The sequence below is a fragment of the Pecten maximus genome, chromosome 18, assembly GCF_902652985.1.
Source record: "Pecten maximus chromosome 18, xPecMax1.1, whole genome shotgun sequence".
NCBI classification, from domain to species: domain Eukaryota; kingdom Metazoa; phylum Mollusca; class Bivalvia; order Pectinida; family Pectinidae; genus Pecten; species Pecten maximus.
This window is the reverse complement of record NC_047032.1, coordinates 16555528-16576707: the sequence shown is the minus strand read 5'-3', so window position 1 is coordinate 16576707 and position 21180 is coordinate 16555528. Positions and strand designations below refer to the sequence as shown.

Here is a 21180-nt window from a genome sequence, read left to right as displayed (position 1 = left end):
TTATATAGTACAATACTGTTGTTTATATAGTACAATACTGTTGTTTATATAGTACAATACTGTTGTTTATATAGTACAATACTGTTGTTTATATAGTACAATACTGTTGTTTATATAGTACAATACTGTTGTTTATATAGTACAATACTGTTGTTTATATAGTACAATACTGTTGTTTATATAGTACAATACTGTTGTTTATATAGTACAATACTGTTGTTTATATAATACAATACTGTTGTTTATATAGTACAATACTGTTGTTTATATAGTACAATACCTTCCGAATGATTCCCAACATTCCCAACACTGTTTCGTACACAGTCTTTTGTGTTGAACACTATCAAATCTAACATTATTGTTATGTTGTTTTGTTTTATCTATACGGGAACTTATTTTTGAAGCGAAAATTTCGATAAAAGTATTTGGAGAGTATTAGCCTTCGTCCAGCAATGATAATTTGAATATTGTATCGATAAGCTAATGATGCTTTATATATCTGCTCGTTCAACAGAACTGTATTATGTATATGACCTGGATCTACGTCTCAGGTTTCAGTGTCTGGTTAGCTTGATGCCTAACTTATGTAAAAACACGTAGTAGAATAACCGAAGGTAAGTATTATCTAAATAGATTTAAACTTTGGAGAATATCTAAACATTTTGACCAATTCTAGTATTAAAAATTGTCTTATAACGGTTTATTGAATATATATATATATACATAATGTATATATATATACATGTTCCTCTGTTATGACACACGGAGGTACATCAAATGATTGTAAATGATATATAAGCTTCGCTTGGGTGAAAAAGAAAACTCCAATACTGGATTTTTTTTAAAAGGTAAAAAGCTCTTGCATATATGGGCGATATTTTAGAACTGATTTATGAATCAAATTAATTCCTTATTTTACATATGGTGCTCTCAAGGGAGTATGGTAGATTTAATTTCAGATGTATTGAAACTTTTTTTTTTTTTTTTTTATTATTAGTTCCAGACAAACATATACATCAATACTCTCTTAATTATGTACATGTAATCAGTTTTTATGAATACTCCTACATTTTTGGTGTATTTTAAATCTACTATAATCTACTATTACATTCTTAATTATTGGGCAGTATAGTGTATGTAGAATTGAAAACAATCAACCAATGAATATATTGCCTGGAGCTAATTGAAAAATGGGATTGGGGGATAGTTTGGATAAAAAGTAGAAGCTGGTTTTAAAAAGGAAATACAAAGATAAGAGAGAAAGGAAACATAAAAGGAAGAAGAGAAGAGGGAACGAGATTTCCGACGAAAGCAAAGGCAATTTCTGAAAGGGTGACAAAAAAAACAACTGACTATTGCTAATAAAAACATTTAATGGAAAAGAAACGAGTCCGACAAAAACACAAGCAAATTGAAAAAATATCAAAATTAATTACGTTGGTAAATTGAAATCTATTTCATAATGAAAGACACTACCTTAATGTAATGGTTATATTTATTTTCTAAAAGCTGAATGGTAAGCACTGAAATCCTCAATAAAAGTAGCTTCCTTGTCACATTTTTTTGCTAAGTACCTCTCGATGTTATATGAAGTTTTAAGGTTACTAATTAGAGTGGGTAAGATGTATTGAAACTTGATATATATATATGGCAACATGTTTACTCTATGTATCGATTAAGGAAAATAATCATCAGGATTTTGTAATTAATAATCTTTCCTTTCCGTCCTGTAAATGTATGCCCTTACCACTTACTATTGTAAGGGATGATATTGTAACAGGTTTGATTGCAGTAAATCCACAAGTCAAAGTAATTGCCACTAGACTACTCGGTCCTCCAATACCAAGATACAAATCCATACAAATGAAAACAAAGCCTGGCAGTTGTCTTCACTCCAGAAAATATCATACTTAAATATGATGAATATCTCCTAATACAAATGCAGCCCTTGTGTTTAGTGATATAAACATCTTCAGATTCCAGTATATTTTGGTCACATGTAATATAATAAATTTCTGCATTGTTTTCCGGAATTTCATTGTCTTCAGAATACTATTCTATGTATTGTTCGTCTTTGCGATCCACACTCGATTGATTGTCTGTGTATATCTGCTCCATATCAATAATCTACCATTCTCTATTCATCCAGACCACGTTGTACAGCTACATTTTTTGGAATCTCTCTTTTGAAAAAAACCCTTCCTGTTACTATTTATAAACTTAAATTAGTATATATGGAATTGACACAATTCCAAATTTCAGGTCCATATTTATATATACCTAATGCGTGTATATGGACAATGGAGCGAGTTTTAGTGCCAAAACCCTGTAAACATTTACAGTTCTGAAGTAGCTACTGTAAACGTGGAAATTTATGCTTCCTTTTGATCGCGAAAATTCCCCCCGTGCGTATTATTTTGATATCAATATGCATAATCTCGAACTACAAACGAAGGTGGATCGATCACGAAAATTACCCGAACGCGTATAGTATACATATCGAAATCGTATAATTACCCCCCCCCCCCCCCCCCCCCCCCCCCCCGCGAAAATAACCACGTTTACAGTATTTTTAAAATACAGAAAGAGTTGAAGGTGACGAACGCTGAGCTAAATACATCCTAACTATAGTGCGACCAGATTTATTATACATCTGTTGTCACAGAACTATTTTGATTCTGTTAACATTTATATTTTTTAATTTCAATGTCACCTATTTATATAAAGGTTTTCTGATTTCGTCCAATCATTGCGAGATGCATTCTAGTATATTAGTTCACCTGAGGTAGAGGATATTCGAGAAGTGAAATATTGTGTACGTTGTATTGCAGAATTTGGTCATACTCCGTTCTGGTGCAGGGGTTGGATGGGTGAGTGAGGGGGAGACTAACTGTGTCCCCTCCCCTTGATAAGGTAATGGCTTCACCAAACCCTTTAAGGGGGTATTGTTGAACCCAATTTAAGATCCGATACCCCACAGTTTGTTTATATAGGAGGTGGAAATTGTCAAGATGATAAGATAGATATAAGAACCATATATGCAATGTCCACCAAAGTTTTACTAGCCAAGTTCCTAATATTCCTGTTGTATTGACTGCTTCAGTATCTAAGGAAATTGAAACATTTAATGAACACACACACGTAAATTGCTTTGAAGCCTGTAGAAAAATCTTAGTCTATTTCGGGACTTTAAATTGTCGCCCGTGATAAGATTGTCATAAGATCAGTTAATTAAAGGATACCTGCTATAAGGGAGATGTGTACAAATATGACTGAACCAACTAAGTAGAACATGCTCGGTTTGATATTAAGGATAAATAAGATGGTAAAAGGTAAAAAAGCTCCCAATAAAAGTAGTAAGGGGAGTTGCACTTGTGATACATATATATTACTTTATTATATTATTTTTTTAATAGTGGCGAAATGACATTGCAAATAGGTTCTTGACGCAGTTTCATCATCAGATCATCAAGAATCTTTAAGGTATTCTCTAACTTACATTTTCTATTGGGAAGCATTTCAGAATTTAAGGAAGATTTTTTAAAGTTAAGGAACGTAAAATCGGAACTTGTTCTGATATACAGTGAAATATAGATATAAAAAAAGTAAATATATAATCTCATAAAGGACAGGATCGATATTAATCCCAGGAAAAGGATAAATATGACTGTTTTATACATGTATTACTTATGTATATGTTGAACAGCCAGAGAGCCTGCTTTAGGTAGGGAGGTCTCCAAATCCCCTGCTCTCTCGCCTGTATCCATCTGAAGATATTTAGAAATGTCCAACATTAATAAATATATTGTATTAGATTTGGTTTGGTTTGGTTTATTTTGTTTAACGTCCTATTAACAGCTAAGGTCATTTATGGACGGCCACCCGTGCGTGCGATATGCATGCGTGTGGCGAGTGCGTATGTGTGTTTTGGGAGGCTGCGGTATGTTCGTGTTAAGTCTCCTTGTGATAGGCCGGATCATTTGCGATTTATAGTGCTACCCCACTGATGCATACTGCTGAAGACACCCAGCAGCACACCCCACCCGGTCACATTATACTGACAACGGGCGAACCAGTCGTCCCACTCCTAATATGCTGAGCGCTTAGCATGAACAGCAACTACCATTTTTAAAGACTCTGGTATGTCTCGGCTAGGGGACAGAACCCAAAGCCTTCCTCACAGGGGCGAACGCTTCAACTAAAGGCCAAAAGTGAGGCATTGTCAAGGGAGACATCAGGAAGAAGAAAGTTGTTCAGAAAGAAGAGAAAATATAAGATCCCAAATTTAGTCGCCTCTTACGATCATGCAATGGGGGCAGCAGGTACAATTCTTACGCTCTACCTGCAGGGCAGTATTGTATTAGAAAGATTGAGTCTGGTTATATATCCCATATATATGTATTTTATAGAAATGTAATGTGACATCAAATAAATAATTTCGTGTTGTATTGTATTGTATTGTATTGTATTGTACTAACAATGTAATGCATTCTGTCTATGTAGTTTGATACATATATTACCGTATCTACTTCATAATAATACCAGGTAAGTCTAAATATAGAATTGTATTTTAGATGTGTATACATTACTAGCGCTCAGAGCATGCGCATTCGACCATATTTTACCTCTTTGTCGACAGTGCTGAAATCGGACGACAGAACTGTAAGTATTACACGAATTTTTCCCTACCTAAAAAAGTTAACATTCATAGGAGATCTTTATATCTGTCATAAACACGGAAACATATGTTTTCTATGTATTAGTATGCTGTTTATCTCTATTATTGCATGTTGTCTACTTTCGCTTTCGGTACGTTAAACATCTGGGTTATGAGGAAGTGGAGTTCAAGTATCATATGTCAAAGTACATGTATGATCGTTATTGCCTATAGCTTGACTTGTATGATATTTAAACCCTTACTAAAGGATGCGTTCACATAGCTTCTAACACTTTATATTAATCATGTTGACATTGTAACTTGTTACAGTCTACGTGTAGTGTGACCTTCTCTAGTGTGTATAGCATACTTTTAGACGTTTTTTTTTTTTTTTTTTGGGGGGGGGGGGGGGGGGGGTCTAGTCTAGATTAACATTCGGTAAAAGTGACACCAACAATGTTACAATCCCTCAAGGACTCGTCAGGGACGCTAAGGGCAAAAATTGTGAAAATCCAGAAAGAATTTAAGGGAGGTCAGGAATCATAGAGAAAACAGCTGTATGATGCAGTTTTATATTCAATATTCAGCATCACTGTATTTCTAACACTAATTTTAAATTAAAAGTTTTGTTCCTTCTATAAAATCCTTCGGGGAGGCGGTAATGTATAGAATTGTGCTATATATCCTACAAGGTTTTTCTAAAGTTCTCGTCAATTGCCTTCCATTATCGATATGCTGTTGTACATAGTTTCTATCCAGGCAACAAGACAAGTGTCTACACGCTGCTATTGTTAATAACAATTTGTAAACAACCCACATGTCTACATGATTTAAATACATAGCTCTGCGGCTAACACCACATCGATTGCACAAGAAGTAGACAAGTACTTAAGCAGCTATGTTTTCCATATGACGCAATCAATGTTTATCTTCACTTTATATTAAGACCATCTTATCAGAGCTGATATCAAGACATGAATAATTTATGAGTTGTTTTTGACATTTTATGGCTATTTAATGGCTATGTCAAATAAATAAGAATTTAATATTGATTTTAAAAAAATTATTACAAAAATGCATGCATTGCATTATTTAAATTACTTAACAAAAACATATCTAACATAGAATGTGTTAAAGTTTAATCATATATTAAAAGTATATATATACAAGTGGTACATGTGCAGAACACAGTCCACTTTCACTCACACCCCAAGGTGGTCTTGATAAAGATGTTTCACTGTATATCTGACAGTATTTGAACCTGTAAAGTACAAAAAAGAATCTGAATACTAGAGAATTTATATGAAAAATGACCGATCTTCGATTACACTGACCACCAGCCCCATAGGGTTTTGTTAAGAATTGCTCCGCTAAGTTCTAATACTAGATTATTTCCACCTAGTTTGAAACCTAGAATCAGACATATTTTAGATGAAAAAATCATATAAATCAACTAGAGATAGGGGTCTACTCTTCGATGTTTGAATCAATTTTTCAGACGAGGAGACGAGAAGTTAATTTTAAACCTAATTATTTAGATATAATGTTAATTAGTTTATTCCATTCCTGATAAAAAAAGTTTTGATTTAATTTTGAAAAGAAATGTATAGAATGTTTCTAAAATTGTTTTATAATCTAAGCTAAAAGAATGAAAACAAATACAGCAAGAAAACAACAACATGCCAACGACGCCTTAATTATTACTGAAAATTGATAGAGTATGGGAGAATTATGAACAAAACGTATATGGAATCCATAGAAAATATCAAACTCATGCGTTCCGGAGAGGTAAGCGTATTTTAAGTGGCGCTCGTCATATAAATGTAGACCGAACAAGGAATATCATGTTGTCGAATTGAGAACTGGGGAGGTGAAAATGGAATGGACCAAATGAAGATAAATACTTAATTCATGTACACATCTGTCAAGTATGAACTTTTTCAAATTGCATATTTGATTTGAAATATACCATTTTTTATATAAATTATTCTCATTTCTTAGGAGAACATGAGTGGACCACAATCTAGAGAAGTTAAATGGACTTGTCAACACTGTACTCTACAGAACGAGAACTTCCGAAAACGTTGTAATGCGTGTCATCAACAAAGAATCCATACCGAGGTTACGATAACGGAGAATGGCGAACAAATTGGAGGATGGACCTGCACAAATTGTCATTTTGACAATACCATACGTGAAAAATCATGTAAAAAATGTCAAAAAAGAAATAAACCGGTTGCAAGACTTATCAGTTACGAGGAAGAATTCAAAGTAGAAAAATGGCATTGCAAATGGTGTACATTTCTAAATCCCGAAACTTTATACATGTGTGATATGTGTGAAAAGCAAAGGGACTGGCAGGCGGGAAATACTGGAACCAGTGATGGTGCTACCGGGGACAATAAAGGGAAGGAAAAGGAAACAAAAGATAAAGTGACAATCGGAAAAGGCAACGACAAAGACAAAATCACTAAAGGAACAAGTACAGACACTTCAAGTAAACGAAACGGAAAAGATAATTCTGGAAAAAACGCGCGAAAAAATGACAAGAAACTTGGCGATAATTCGGAGTCTACTGATCAATGGCGATGCAAAATTTGTACATTTCTGAATTCTCAGTTGATGACAGAAAAATGTGAAATGTGTGACAGCATTTGTCCGTCGTCAGTTGCAGTGGCAGCTCCTACCTCTCGTGTGGCGAAGAGACAGCGACTCCAACACAAACAGAGCATGCGCGTTGTGGATCTACAAAGGAAAGAAGAAGCAGATGCTTTGAAGAGATGGATAAGTATTACAAAATACTGTAGAGAGGTAGGTTTCAAATCATTTCTATTTTATGCTTGTATTGTCAGGGAGTCAGACCATAATGACTTTTCATATACGGTTAAGCTATATTTGTATGCCTACTGTTACTTAAAAAATGGGGTATGTATGTAGATGTTAAGCCTACCGGTTCATAGTTCAATCAGCGCGACATCGTGACGTCACCTGTAGTTCGGATGCAATCAACTCCCTTGAAATGCCTATTCTCACTATATGGAAGTTTACCTTGGATCAAATAAGAATGGTATTATGAGGTTAGTTGAGAAGTCATTTAGGTCGGATTATAGTTGTTCAGGCATTGAAAGATATTTTAGAAATGAGCCATTTTAAATCATAGCACTGTTATTGCAGATCTGGTTTGCGAAATATTATTGATATATGAGTATTTATTTTTACAATATCAGAGTATTTCACAACCTTAAAAATTCAATGAAAAATATGTAGAATTGGTTTAAACGTTACTTCAAAAATGCTGAAATAAAGTCATAGCAATGCTATATAAAACACATCAATTTCATTATATAGGATTAGCAAACAAGTAAACAAGTATCATTGTTGTAGAATGTCGAATTCTTACTTTCAACAAACAACATATCATATACAACACACGAAAACTTAAATTAGGAAACTGTCGTCAATAGCAAACTTACTAAGAGTAGCTATAGTCAAAATGTCTTTTATGCGTTCGGTCTTTATTTCGTCGAAATGATAAACATCACATTGTTATATTTAATTATTGTCTTTAAATCACCCTTTTAGTCAAATACTAGAACTAGTTTGTTTCGTTGTTTGTGCGTAGCTGTCCGACCGCCGTCCGTCCGTCCCATTTTCAACTTCATTGAAGCAAGTTCGATAAAATGGCCCGATGTATCATTCAGGGAAGGGTATTCAAGATGTTGAAAACGTGGTCCAAACGGGATAAGTTTTCACATAATTTTACAATGCTTTCCCTTTACTTGATTAACTACTAACTGCGTGTCTTACAATCCTTAAATTGATTCTATATTTCAGAAAAAGAAAAAATTCACGGACGCTGATTTTCCTCATGATGTTACGTCACTATATACAAAACCCAAGAAAGAAGGGAATAACCCACAATGGCGTCGTTGCCACGACATCTATACGGGAAACCAACGCGAGAAATGGGTTGTTTATAGAGATAATCCCTTGCCAGACGATATCGAGCAGGGTTACCTTGGAAATTGTTGGTAGGTTCTCTGTTGTATCACTGAATTAAAGATAGGATTTAACTTAATTTTATCCATTCCGAAATACTATAAACGTACATATTTAGCAGTAATCTATTTTTTGTAATTTTCGCACACAAAGCATTCAGCTAAATTATTATACCATGAATTGTAGTTTCTCTATATTGTTCAATATGACCAAATATTGTGAAAGTGCCAATTCGTCAAAACACTAATCTCTTTTTAAATTCGGTCATACGATCAAAAACGTCCAATTTACAGTAAGTGGACTTCTAGTCATAGATAAAGTAAATGGCCAATTGCTAAAGAATTATGCCAATTTTGGGAGATATCTTCGAACGCTTGCAGATAACTGTTTGTTATATGAAAGACTTGTGCTCTATATGTATATCAACATTCATATTGATTTTAACTAGTTCATGAAGTGTTTAAATGTGTAAGCATATTACAAAGCATTATCATACCTTGATCACCATGTTGTTGAAACAAAATAATGACAAATCTCTATTTCTGTTTCATCAGGTATCTGAGTGCTCTAGCAGTACTCGCAGATCGAAAGGAGCTACTGGAAAAAATAATACTCACCAAAACGTTTTGCGACGAGGGAGCCTACCATTTACGATTATGTAAAGATGGCTGCTGGAAAATAGTTCTGGTCGATGACGCGTTTCCATGTGACACTAGCAATCGTTTTCTCTACTCAAGGGTGAGTAACAGCTGTCTATAATTTTTCTTGTATTTCTCCTTAAAATGTTAAATAAGTTGTGTAGTTAATGGAGCAGAAGACGCTTACTCTTCCGGAATGCCTGGTCGTATTCGCCTTGTACTTATTTAAAAGGTCTCCATGCAAATGTATGTATTTGCTGGTATTTTGCCCTCGTATTATTGTTTTCGAGTTAGAATTACAGTAAAGCTATTATGTCAGTTCTTTGTTTACCTTTTTTTTTTATCGCGTAAACGCTATAATGAGTGTGATAATACTAAAATGTGATAACATGGAACGTTATATCACGTTATTCAAACAATGCGTTACCTTCCGGAACACCTGGTACGTTTTCTGGTGTATCCGTGTAAGTATATTTTTGTTCCTATTTGAGTTACAGTTACGTTATTGTTTACGCGTCCAGCTACAGTTATATCACTGTTGTTCAAATTCATAAAACATTAATTCCGTAGTTTCCTTTCTTTGGAAATATACTCCCAAGGTCAAATAACCCTTACAAGGATTTGATAAAAAAAGACCTAATTTTTTTTTATCTATTTTGTTCACACGTCAAGATTATATTGTTATTATTATTTATACCATAAAATGATTAATTAGGCACATCTCCTCCTTTCAAACATATACTCCATAGTGACAGGTCCGTTATAAGGTTTGGATACAAATATCCTTTTACCATTCTTAATTGATTTCAGGGAAAACGGAATCAGCTTTGGATTCCTTTGATCGAGAAAGCGGCTGCCAAGTTGTTTGGTTGTTACCAGGCATTGGCGTCTGGTCACACGGTGGAGGCTCTCTCCCTACTCACCGGAGAACCGTGCGAACACATCAGTTTTCAAGGTAATGCAATTACTTATAATTGATAACAATTATTGATATAAAATACCTATAGTTTTTATTGAATTATAGTATATTGCAAAATGCTGTGTAATATTAAACTTTTTTGATTGGTTTATACTTTTCGCGCAATTTTTGAGGATGGAATTGCAAAAATAGATGCCACGTTAATGAAAAAAAATTAGGAATTAAGGTTAATTAGGTATTTTCAGGGAAATGCATCTTTTTCTTTTCAAAAGTTGAATTTGTAGTGTTCAGATTCATTGTTCGGTACTGACTTTATTTATTACTAAATTTACATTCAAAGTATTATTTACTTACCGTATGTACAATGCAAACAAATATCCGTCTTGCTTCTGATTTTTTTTTTGAAAGTATACTGAGCAAACTTTGTGAACATGAATTATTAAAAATAAAGATATCATATTCAAATGATAATTGTATTTTCATGGTTTATTGTATCCACAGATAACGACATTTTAAAATATCTAACTGAAGTAGGTACATTTTTTTGTATTTGATACATATTCATACGCTAATTACACTAATACAAGCTGTAGTCTGTTGGTCGATTGCAGATTCAGAAGAAGGTGATAAGGAAACTGACAAAGTGGTTGTGTGGTCAAAACTGGTGAATGCAAGAGAATCAAAGTAGGTACACTTATTTTTAGTTATATATATCGTTCGTAAATAGAATTGTAATACATGTATATGAGAACGCATATCACAATTTGCAGTGGTTCGAGTGTAGGGATACAGCTAGAGTTGTTCCGGATAAGCAAACATTGCCGTCAGTCACTTCCGGTATCAATAAAATGAGGTTTCCGAATATTTTATCCTTTTGTTAAATAGACAATCTAGAGATATTACGAATATTAAGTCATGACATTATTTTATTAGCAAAAACGAAGTTGCGCTAAAATTGTGTTTTTGTTTGATAATTTTTATTTCTATGTGGCATGCAACATCTTTAAAACATATTTTAAATTAGTGTACTTTATACAACCAAGATTTAGATAAACACTTATTAACATTTCTAATTTATGTTTTGAGTTAATAACAAGAACTATGAATTGATTTAGATTCCTTATGGGCACGTCCTGTGGATCTGGAAAAATGAAAAATGTCAGTAAAGATCAATATAAAAAGATGGGTCTCATTTCCCTACACGCTTATTCGGTATTAGACGTACGAGATGTCCAAGGAAACCAGTAAGTATATTTGTACTGTGAGTGCCCAGAAGGAATTAAAAGTGTTCACCAAAAGAAGTCAATGTATGCAAGGCAACGTGGCAAAGCGTTTTAGTTCTGTTGCCCTATCGCTACGGGACATCACAAAAATCATACTATACCAATAAACAGCTACATCCGGTGCAATATACATTCGAACTATGTTATCTCGAGGTTATTAAGGGGGTAATAAACAAACTTATCCCGGGCATTCAAGGTAACCAAGTATGTACTTAAAATTTTACTGTCGGAATTGAATTTGTATTTCGAGTTAAGCAGAGCTTTTGAGATATCAAAGGTCCAGATAAAGAACATTTTCTAGAGAAAACAGCATAACCAAATCTTCAAATATTTGGTAAAACTATTATATTACTGTATCAGTTTGTCTAAAACTCGACATCAGACCATCTTTAAGTACCTGTAAGAAGTACTAGGATGACTTTGTAGAAGTACATCGGGCCATGATAGCTCAGTCGGCTATAGGCCCAACTACGTGGTTCGACGCTCCCTACCCGTGTCTGTCTGTATTTCTCAGGAAGCTGAGAAACGGCCGGTCTGTGCTGCCATGGCTGTGTCCTTGGGCAAGGCACTTTACCATAGTTAATAGTTGATAAAGTGTCGGTACACCTTAACCAATCGGCCACCGCGGCCCCCTTCCTTGGGCAAGACACTTTACCCTAGTTACTTTGGACGACATGCGGAGGACCTCCCATATATTGTTCAGTGAGGTAGTCACCAACAACTACATAGAGTCCCTACCTCAAAATGACCCTGGCTGTTCACGGGTCGATAACCCAAGTCAACAAACAATGAAATTGTAGAAGTACAAGTCCGAAAAGACAAGTAATATGTAAATCAGTATTCAGATATCTTATTAGGTGGAATCATACAACCAGATATGTATTTCAACTTTCTTCTATACTAGTAAATATGTTGTACCAATAGATGACTGCTACTACTGACAAGCCTTAAGTGGTACCATTTGGATAAAATCTTTGTGTCAATTATATATTGCTTATTTGTCCAATCGTATTTCAAATATTTCCAGATATCAAACTTGAATAAGATGCATCTAAGACCTTAACACAATTGCCAAAATTCAGATGATGATGAAAATAATTTCATTACTAATTCAATTTGAGTTATGTCCAATTTAGCAGTCTGGAAAATATGTCCTCGAAAAAAGCGAAATATAAGACCTCGCGAAAATAATAATTTTACTGTATACTTCAACTTAATATTCTACAGATTGGTGCGAATACGAAACCCTTGGGGTCGGGAGTCTTGGAATGGAGATTGGTCTGATGGGTCGCAGAGATGGTCAGCTATTAGAGAGTCCTCGAGAAAAGCACTGAATCCAACAGAAAACAAAAACGGAATATTTTGGATAAGCCTGGACGAATACATGAAGTATGTTTCTTATGGCATGTTATTAATATGCATGTCTTATATCTATCCTAGAAAAAAAGCGGAGTTGTTAATCAAAATGAGAATTCAGACATACTATATATGAGGGGTTATTGATAAGTTGTGAGCCTCATATTGAAGGATTTGAATTTTGCCGGACATATTGTATTATTTTTCAACATAATCCCCTTCGGTATCTATACACTTTTGCCAGGGGTGTTTAATTAAGGGCCTCAATGCCACTTTTATAAAACTGCTTTTCTTGGCTGTTCAGAAAGCCATCCACTGCATGTTAGGGTTGGGGTTAGGGTGCCTGAAATAGCTGTTTTCAGTTTTGGAAATAGATGAACGTCTGATGGAGCGCAATCAGATGAATAAGGCGGATTCTCAATCAAAGCCACACTCGTGAATGGCAGCACATGGCAATAGCAGACTCTTTCACCCTAACCCTAACTGAGTTTTTCCATTTTGCAAAAACCGCTTATCTTGTTTGCTTAAGAGTGCTACCTTGTCGATATAAACTAACCAAATGAGACCAGTCCTTGGTTACACGGCCCTATATGGTCAGAGAATAATTGGACTTAAAAGCATTCTGCATGGTCGCAAGTGGCGACTTAATTTGAGATGTTATATTTTCTCTACTTTCGAAACTTTCTGCCTTTACACTGCCTCATTTTAGCTTCTTGTTGAGCGTTGGTCTAAGTAAGGAAAGGCTCAGCATTTTGTGAAACTGAACTGTTGACAACTAAACATCAAAGAACCATTATATATATATATATATGTTTTGACAGGTACTTTGATAGTGTTGACATATGTAAGGCAAGATCCGGCTGGCACGAGGTCCGAATCAAAGGTGTGTTCCCTCCAAATGCTGGAAAACCGTGGAAATTTGTCAACTTATCCATTATGGAGAGAACACAATTGGACATAGGACTCTTCCAGAAAAGTTTCAGGTATAAACTATTGGTTATTTAAGATGTCATATTTTTCGATATCATTGATATATTGCATTATCTTGCTCTAGTCCGTTTCCCAATTTCCCACTTTCAGACTTTTGACATATTTGAACCACAGAACAATACAACAATCTTGATTTTCCATATATTAAATAATCTCTGGATCTCGTTCATATTATCTATGAATGTATTAAAGCTTGCATATGTATGACTTTCATCATACTGTTAAATAGATCTTATTGAAATTAATCTGTTATTCATTCAATGAAACTCATTGTTATTGAATTTGAATGATATTTCACTCCCGACAACTTTGTTGTTGATAATAAACTGATGATTTCATGGTTTTACATTCGTAATGTTGCTTTAAGGCTTGAACGGTCTATCTTATTTAACTAAAGGATAACATATTCAGTTTATTGGTACCGACAGTGACCGACGGCCATGTTTTACTCTAGCTGTATCCCTACATTGACCTAATCACGAAGTTCTATTATACATTCTCATGGTGTACAATTTTTCATTAACGACATATAGAGGCGTTGTGACATAGGATATCTAAAAGAGAAAATTATGTGATACATTTTTTGATAATTTCCTTTGATCTAGGGGACAAGAAGGGAAAGAAAATACGTTAGATCTCTTCATTGTTGTCATGGAGAACAACATGGAGGGTCACAATGTATTCAAGAGAGTTGTAACAACAAGTCAAAGACAACAACGTAGCTTCGTTGGGTGTGAGGTTGACCTTAGGCCAGGTTACTACACAATAGTGTGTCTGGCTTTCAAACACTGGCAGACAGGTATGTACTAAAGGAATACCAACCTACAAACGTAGCCAATGATCGAGGGCAAAATATGAAATAATACACAACTACACGAAATCCGTTGAATCATTACAAGGAACTTATCACCAGATATCCCGGAAGGTTGAGCGTCTTTTAATCATTGAGAAAACACGCAGTATGTAATCATATATCTGGGTCGAAATAAAATCGGAGGAAATGCCATTACCCAATACATACATAAACCGGGTTGGTGAGAATAGAACCACCATTCAGGGATATCACGATACTGTCGACCATAGAACTTGCCCATAGTCTTCATCAACTACATCTCTCACAAATCTGCCTTTTCCTTTTGTTCAGTCATTTCAATTGTAAAATGCTGGTCCAAATAGTCTTACTTTAACAATACTCTGATTAAATGTTCATAGAAGACGCTTATGCTGCATAAAGCAGCTAGCCATTTGTTCAAGGGTCTTCCTGCAAATCGTTTGAGTCAAAATTATAGTTTTGTTTAAAAGTCTGGGATCTCATATTTGAAAGGGTCTGTTTCCAGTAATGTTAATTCCCCATAGGAGCCTGTCCCCGTATAATTTCTTACCTAGCTCAACTACAGTTTTTTTCTTTTCCGAAGAATAATTTTACACCTTTCCGACACCCAGATTTCATAATGTCAGTGAAAATGTATTTTTATAAAGTTGTCATTTTGAGCATCAAAGACATAAGGTCCTAAATAAAAGAAGGTTATCTCGAAATTGTAATTCGCAACATAGTATAAATTTCTTTTGATAAATATTTCCAAAACATCGTGTTTATTCATAAAACATAAAACAAAAATTTTCTCGGATGAAAATGCACTTGCAGAGACACAAATATGAAGAAAAATGCCATAAAATTGCAATTTTCTCCCGTTATATAGTTTTGGATGCATATTTCCATCACAAAATCGGATAGAGCTTTACTTGTTTCATATGTGTACCAAAAATCAGCTAATTCCATGTGGTGGAACGTTCTCATGTCGCCGCCTGAATGTGGTTGTAAATTGAAAGAAAAGGGGAAATGAGTAACAACCTTGTCTGAAACCCTATTATATAGCTTATTATATACAAAATTTTATATTGAATATCAGAGCGGATATTTTCATGACTGTTTTATGATATCTAACGACTAAATAAACAGTATCGATATATAAAATTTCAAAGTTTTCCCCGCCAAAATTAAAAAATCGAGCAAAAATGCCTAAATGTTTTTCAGCTCCTTCATTTAAACACATACAGACTTGATATTTATCACAACCATAGAACGTAAGAGTGGCTACAAAAGAAGTTATTTTTCACTGACCTTGAACTTCATTCAAGGTCAAATAATCAAAAAAAATAAATTAAACAAAAATTCTTTTGAATCAGGTTCTTTGTTCGTTCGTTTTTTTCCTTAAACAATCAATGCATCTTGTAGTTCATTGGCGGGGCTCACTTTTCTCTGCGATATGCTATCAAAAAATATGTCAAGGTCAAGGTCTCAGCGCAAGGTCAAATCAAGGTCAAAAATTCAAAATTCAAAATGAGTTAATTTTTTGCATTGCAAAGTGCATGAATAATGAAGACGAACGGTGCAAGTTTTATGGTCGTGCGATAAAAAATGACGTAGAAATGGCACTTTGAAAAATGTTTGTTTTCCCGCCAAAATTCAAATTTTCCCCAAAATGCACTTAATTACCCTCTGCTCCAAAATCTTTACATACATAGATATTTTATTTGGCATAGTGATAGCATGTACGGATGCCTACAAACTTGATTGCTTTTCAATGACCTTGACCTTCGTTCAAGGTCACAGAGGTCAAATGATCAAAAATAGAAAATTTCAAATTCTCTTTCAAACGGTTAATTTTTATTGTATATTTAAGAAAACGTTTGTTTGAAGATGTTTGCAACGTTTCCACGTCAAAACGTCAACTTTATCTCAGAAAAAATACATAGGAAAACATTTAACTGCCAAAATTAAATATTATCCTTCAATTACACTAGAAATGTTTTTCCTCCAATACTCTGACACTAACAGACTTGATAATTGGCACATATAAAACATTAATGACTGGCTACAAAAGGTATGCACATATTTGACCTTGACCTTCAAAGTTAAAGGTCACAGAGAGGGTTGAAAGTCAATTGATCGGTTAAAGAAGGGAAGCGAAGAGAAAACGAAGAGAAATCGTAGGTAAAACGTACAAAAGCGTTCGTCAGAACGAGAACATGTCTGCAATCATTTTCTAGTTGGAAATCCCGTGTTTTGATCTTGATCTAGTTTTGTTTGTTGTTCTGTCTATTTGTCAGCCAATGTCTTCAACCACGGGGACTTGTAAAGTAGCCATCTTGGATTTTTTTTATGAAAAAGTGTTTCTCTCACTTTTTTTCATATCTGTGTACATATTCTCAACATACCGAGCAAATACTCTCGTGTTTTTGTTAATTATCTAAAGAAAGTGGAAAATTGGCAATTCAAACATAGGCTAATTCAACCCAAGATTTGAAAATGTTCCACCACTTACATGTTGATGATTTTTTCTCTCATCAATAGCATATTATGTACTGTTTAATAGGATAACAATTGGTTTGCATCCAACGCCCATAAAAGGGTGTATTCTCTAAAAAACACAGTTTTTGTGTCTAAAATGTTATCATCGAAAATGGCATTTTTGAGATTGTTTCTTCCATAAAACAGCCAAATGGCGCGATGGAAACATGATTTCTTATCACAATCATGCCATGAATGTATTCTTTACGGTGACCATCATTTGATTAGATTTTCATTAATATTTTACATAACATGCACATTTTATCAACACTTAGACAGCTTCTGAAAGGTACAACTTTGAGGAGCCATAAAAAACAAACCAAGTGACCTAAATCTTTATACTTTATAGATTTGTGACCACAACGGCATGGGCAATGCACCACCAACAGGAAATTTGAATCAGAGAAGGGGCCATTTTGGAAACAGGCCCTTTCATGAAGCATGAATATATATGAGAGTTAATATTATAAATGATCTTCTAAAGATCGAACATAAAACACAATGTTTAAGAAAAGCATTAATTGTAATTTAACTTGCTCCAATGAATGTCTAGTTACAGTTTCAAAGAGAAATAATTAAGTTTACAATATTGTTACTGTGGTAAGTAAATGACTGCAAATAGGAGTTACTTCCCTTCCACTATATAAACCAAACAAGATTGCCGACTGTTTCCATGTCCCTTCCCTGTTCCGTATATCTATTTATTTTCAATTACTCTAAACAAACTTATTTTCGCGTATATCCTGGGGCTATTAAAATTCGCGAAATTAAATCGCCGTGAAAAGTAATTCGACATTAAAACGCGAATCTAAGTTTATTAACAGTGATTAGATATCACAAAATGTTACAATTAGCATGTAAATTTAATAAATCCACACATTTTGCCGTTAGCATGGTACCAAGAAAACGTATGTATAACGTGAAAGGTTGGAATATCATAGAGACACAAAAGATGCTTAGTTATATTTAAAAATACCCAAGACCATAAATGTACTTACAAACATGAACTCTCCTTTCAGCAGAGACAACGACCATACATTGCTTCTTCACACTGTATAGTTTTAATATCAGTGTGTATTCACAATCCAGAGTTCATCTCTGACATAAAACGTGCATCTTGGATTTTCAAGAGATGTAGGTTGATGAACACCATGGGGAAAATGTTATGGGTGGCATCGTGATCTTATGAATGAATACATGTTTCTCAGTTTGAGAACGTTACATTACCTGGATGCAACATAGAGATGGAAGATATTGTCGAAGAAGTAGAAAACTCTTCCGAAACACCTAGATTTATTCTTTTGCAGTTTTTTTTTTAAACATTGCCGTATAAATCTGAATTTGTTAAGATGTTACACTCATTTTGTCGATCTACGATTTCACTTACATGTCGATATTCTTTGGTTTTTGTCAGGAGTCTATTTTGAGTCAAAAACATACTTTTCTAGATTCGCTGTTTTACCTTTTACCTTAGACTGGCCCCCTGTCTCTGGAATATTAAAATTATAAATAAAATTGAGCTTTATGGTTTTGATCCCTAGGATATGTCTGATCCTAAGTTTCAAACTAGGGGCAGATAATCTAGTATTAGAATTTAGCTTGGTAATTCTTAACTAAACAACTTAGGGTCTGGTGCCAGTACTTTGACCTTTTAACGACTTTTGAAGCATATTGGTCATTGTGTGAATGTCTCCTGATATTAATTTCTTCCAGCTGGCCACGGAAGGCAGTCACTATTAGATGAAGAACAACTCAATCGAAATTTCGTCATGGCCATTCACAGTTCTGAAATGATCCTATCGGAGGAGATCGATAGTCATGTTCCTGATTTACCGTACCGCCCTCGCTGATACCCTAATCCAATTAGCCATTCAAAATGGGAAACGAAATAAGGTCAGCCATACTTCCTAATCGCTCTGACACACATTTCAAACCATACATAAAAACAAGCCTTTGGATCTGTTGAATGAATTAGTGGTAACTTCGACGGCATTAGCGTGCGAGGCCGTTGATGGAGGAAACGTGTTTCTATGGGGGTCGATTAGAAACCAAAATTGACTTACTGCATCTTCCCATTTGCATTTTATTTTGATGCTATCTAGGATATATATCTTTGCATGTCACGCACACATATATATATGGCAATTTTTGTTAATTACCCTTTGTCCATTTTGATAAATGAAGGTATACGCTTACAGGTTATCTATTTGTGTAATAAGTATCAGATCTAAATCATTCTTTTTCATCTTTTATTCATTTTCTCTTGTTTATCTATTTTGTTTTCAATACTGAACCAAATTTTCCCCTGTCATATTTCGCAGTACATCAATGTCTAGAAAAAAGGAGTAATTCATCAATGTTCTATTGAGATGAATACTTAAGCTCATTTCTGACACTTCTATATTGCAGCATGGCAAAGATGACTTAGTTTCATATGAGTTGTGGTGGCACGGCGCCATTTTTGTCCTTGAAAACACAAGTTCTAAAATGTATGGCAGCTTTAAATGTGATGCTTCCAAAAGTTCTTACCTGCTCTCAACCCGAGTTAGCTTTGTCACTATGGATTGTGTTCCACCAAGACACAGGTAAGAGTAAACAATTATACGGATACTAGAACCAGCATCTTCCAAATCCAAGCGCTAAGTTTTCGGTATGTGTCTTCCCGGGGCTCTTTGAAAACTCTTGAAAATAAACCTCTTATGTATTTTAGAAAGGGAAGCATTGTTAATTTCTTTAAGATTAATTTGATCAATTTTGCCTCCAATTTCTGTTCACAGACAGGTGACGACAGTTTTGACGCCACTCGACTCAAAGCATGGATGGTCCACGTCTTGTCAATACACATATATTATGAGCGCAGAACCTGGTCTGCACAAAACAATATGTGGCTCAAATGGAAAACACCACGTACCGGAAATAACACCACAATTGGAGGGTCTACATAGGCCGCGGCCTATTCTGTAACGTACCGGAAATAACACCACAGTTGGAGAGTCCACATAGGCCGCGGTCTATTCTGTAACGTACCGGAAATAACACCACAATTGGAGGGTCTACATAGGCCGTGGCCTATTCTGTAACGTACCGGAAATAACACCACAGTTGGAGAGTCCACATAGGCCTCGGACTAATATGTAACGTACCAGAATTGTACCACAAGTACCAGAATTGTACCACAATTGGAGGGTCTACATAAGATTCGGCCTATTCTAAAACCCACTGGAATTTACACCAGAATTTGAGGCTCTACACCAGACCTACTATAACATACCGGATACTGTAAATGAGGTCATTTTTGAGAAGGTTCTGTTTTCGCTATTTTCAATAGTTTAATACAAAAGGTATGATCCTTTTCATAAATTTCCTGGATTTTTTCACTTTTTCGTTCAAACGTTTGACAAAAAGCACGAAAATATAAACCATTAAAATCCTTTACTGGTGTTACACGACAGGCTTCATTCGTTCTCGATCCGTTATTTATCATTATATCATGATTACTTTTTAGGGAGGAAATTCTCTAAATGTAAGGGTCCGTTTGATGGTTCAATGCTTTACGGTTTTATTTACTATATATCATATAACGGTCGTTGTGTATAAACCTTCGTTGTTGTCTTAATTGCTATGGAAACCAGGAATACAAATACAACAAATGTATTGTTATATTATTGCTGTAAGAGCGAATCACGACAGTTTGTACTAACGAAATACACGTGAAATATCCAAACCACGAGAGAAAGTTCACACGGATATTTCATGTTATACAGTAAAGCAAACAGTATTTTTCGTGGAAGTAACATGATGAACTTTTAGTATGTATCATGGCAAAACGTGGGTCTTCCTTTTGACGTCATGCTGTTGACATGCCATGTGTTAAGCTGTTTGTAAATTTCAAGAAAACATGAAAAAAATGCAGGTTTCAGGGGGACATAATTACCTCATTTGTATCGCTTATATTGCACAAAATAACCCTGTATGTTAACAGAAAG

At 34.7% G+C, this 21180-nt stretch overlaps 1 protein-coding gene across 2 annotated transcripts; it reads left to right on the top strand.

Annotated features, from left to right (window-relative positions):
• The first annotated feature begins 4584 nt into the window (after positions 1-4584).
• LOC117316522 (calpain-D-like) lies at positions 4585-20347 on the top strand. Of its 2 annotated transcripts, XM_033871144.1 has the most exons (13): positions 4585-4662; positions 6659-7468; positions 8492-8688; positions 9211-9394; positions 10105-10249; positions 10825-10897; positions 11329-11457; positions 12724-12885; positions 13674-13835; positions 14448-14641; positions 18908-19087; positions 19604-19779; positions 19972-20347. In XM_033871144.1, exons 1-11 carry the CDS (start codon positions 4603-4605, stop codon positions 19042-19044), a joined length of 2253 nt encoding a protein of 750 aa, XP_033727035.1. In that variant the 5' UTR covers positions 4585-4602; the 3' UTR covers positions 19045-19087; positions 19604-19779; positions 19972-20347. The 2 variants fall into 2 exon arrangements, with proteins under 2 accessions (XP_033727035.1, XP_033727036.1); XM_033871145.1 differs by lacking the exon at positions 11329-11457.
• The last annotated feature ends 833 nt before the right edge of the window (positions 20348-21180 follow it).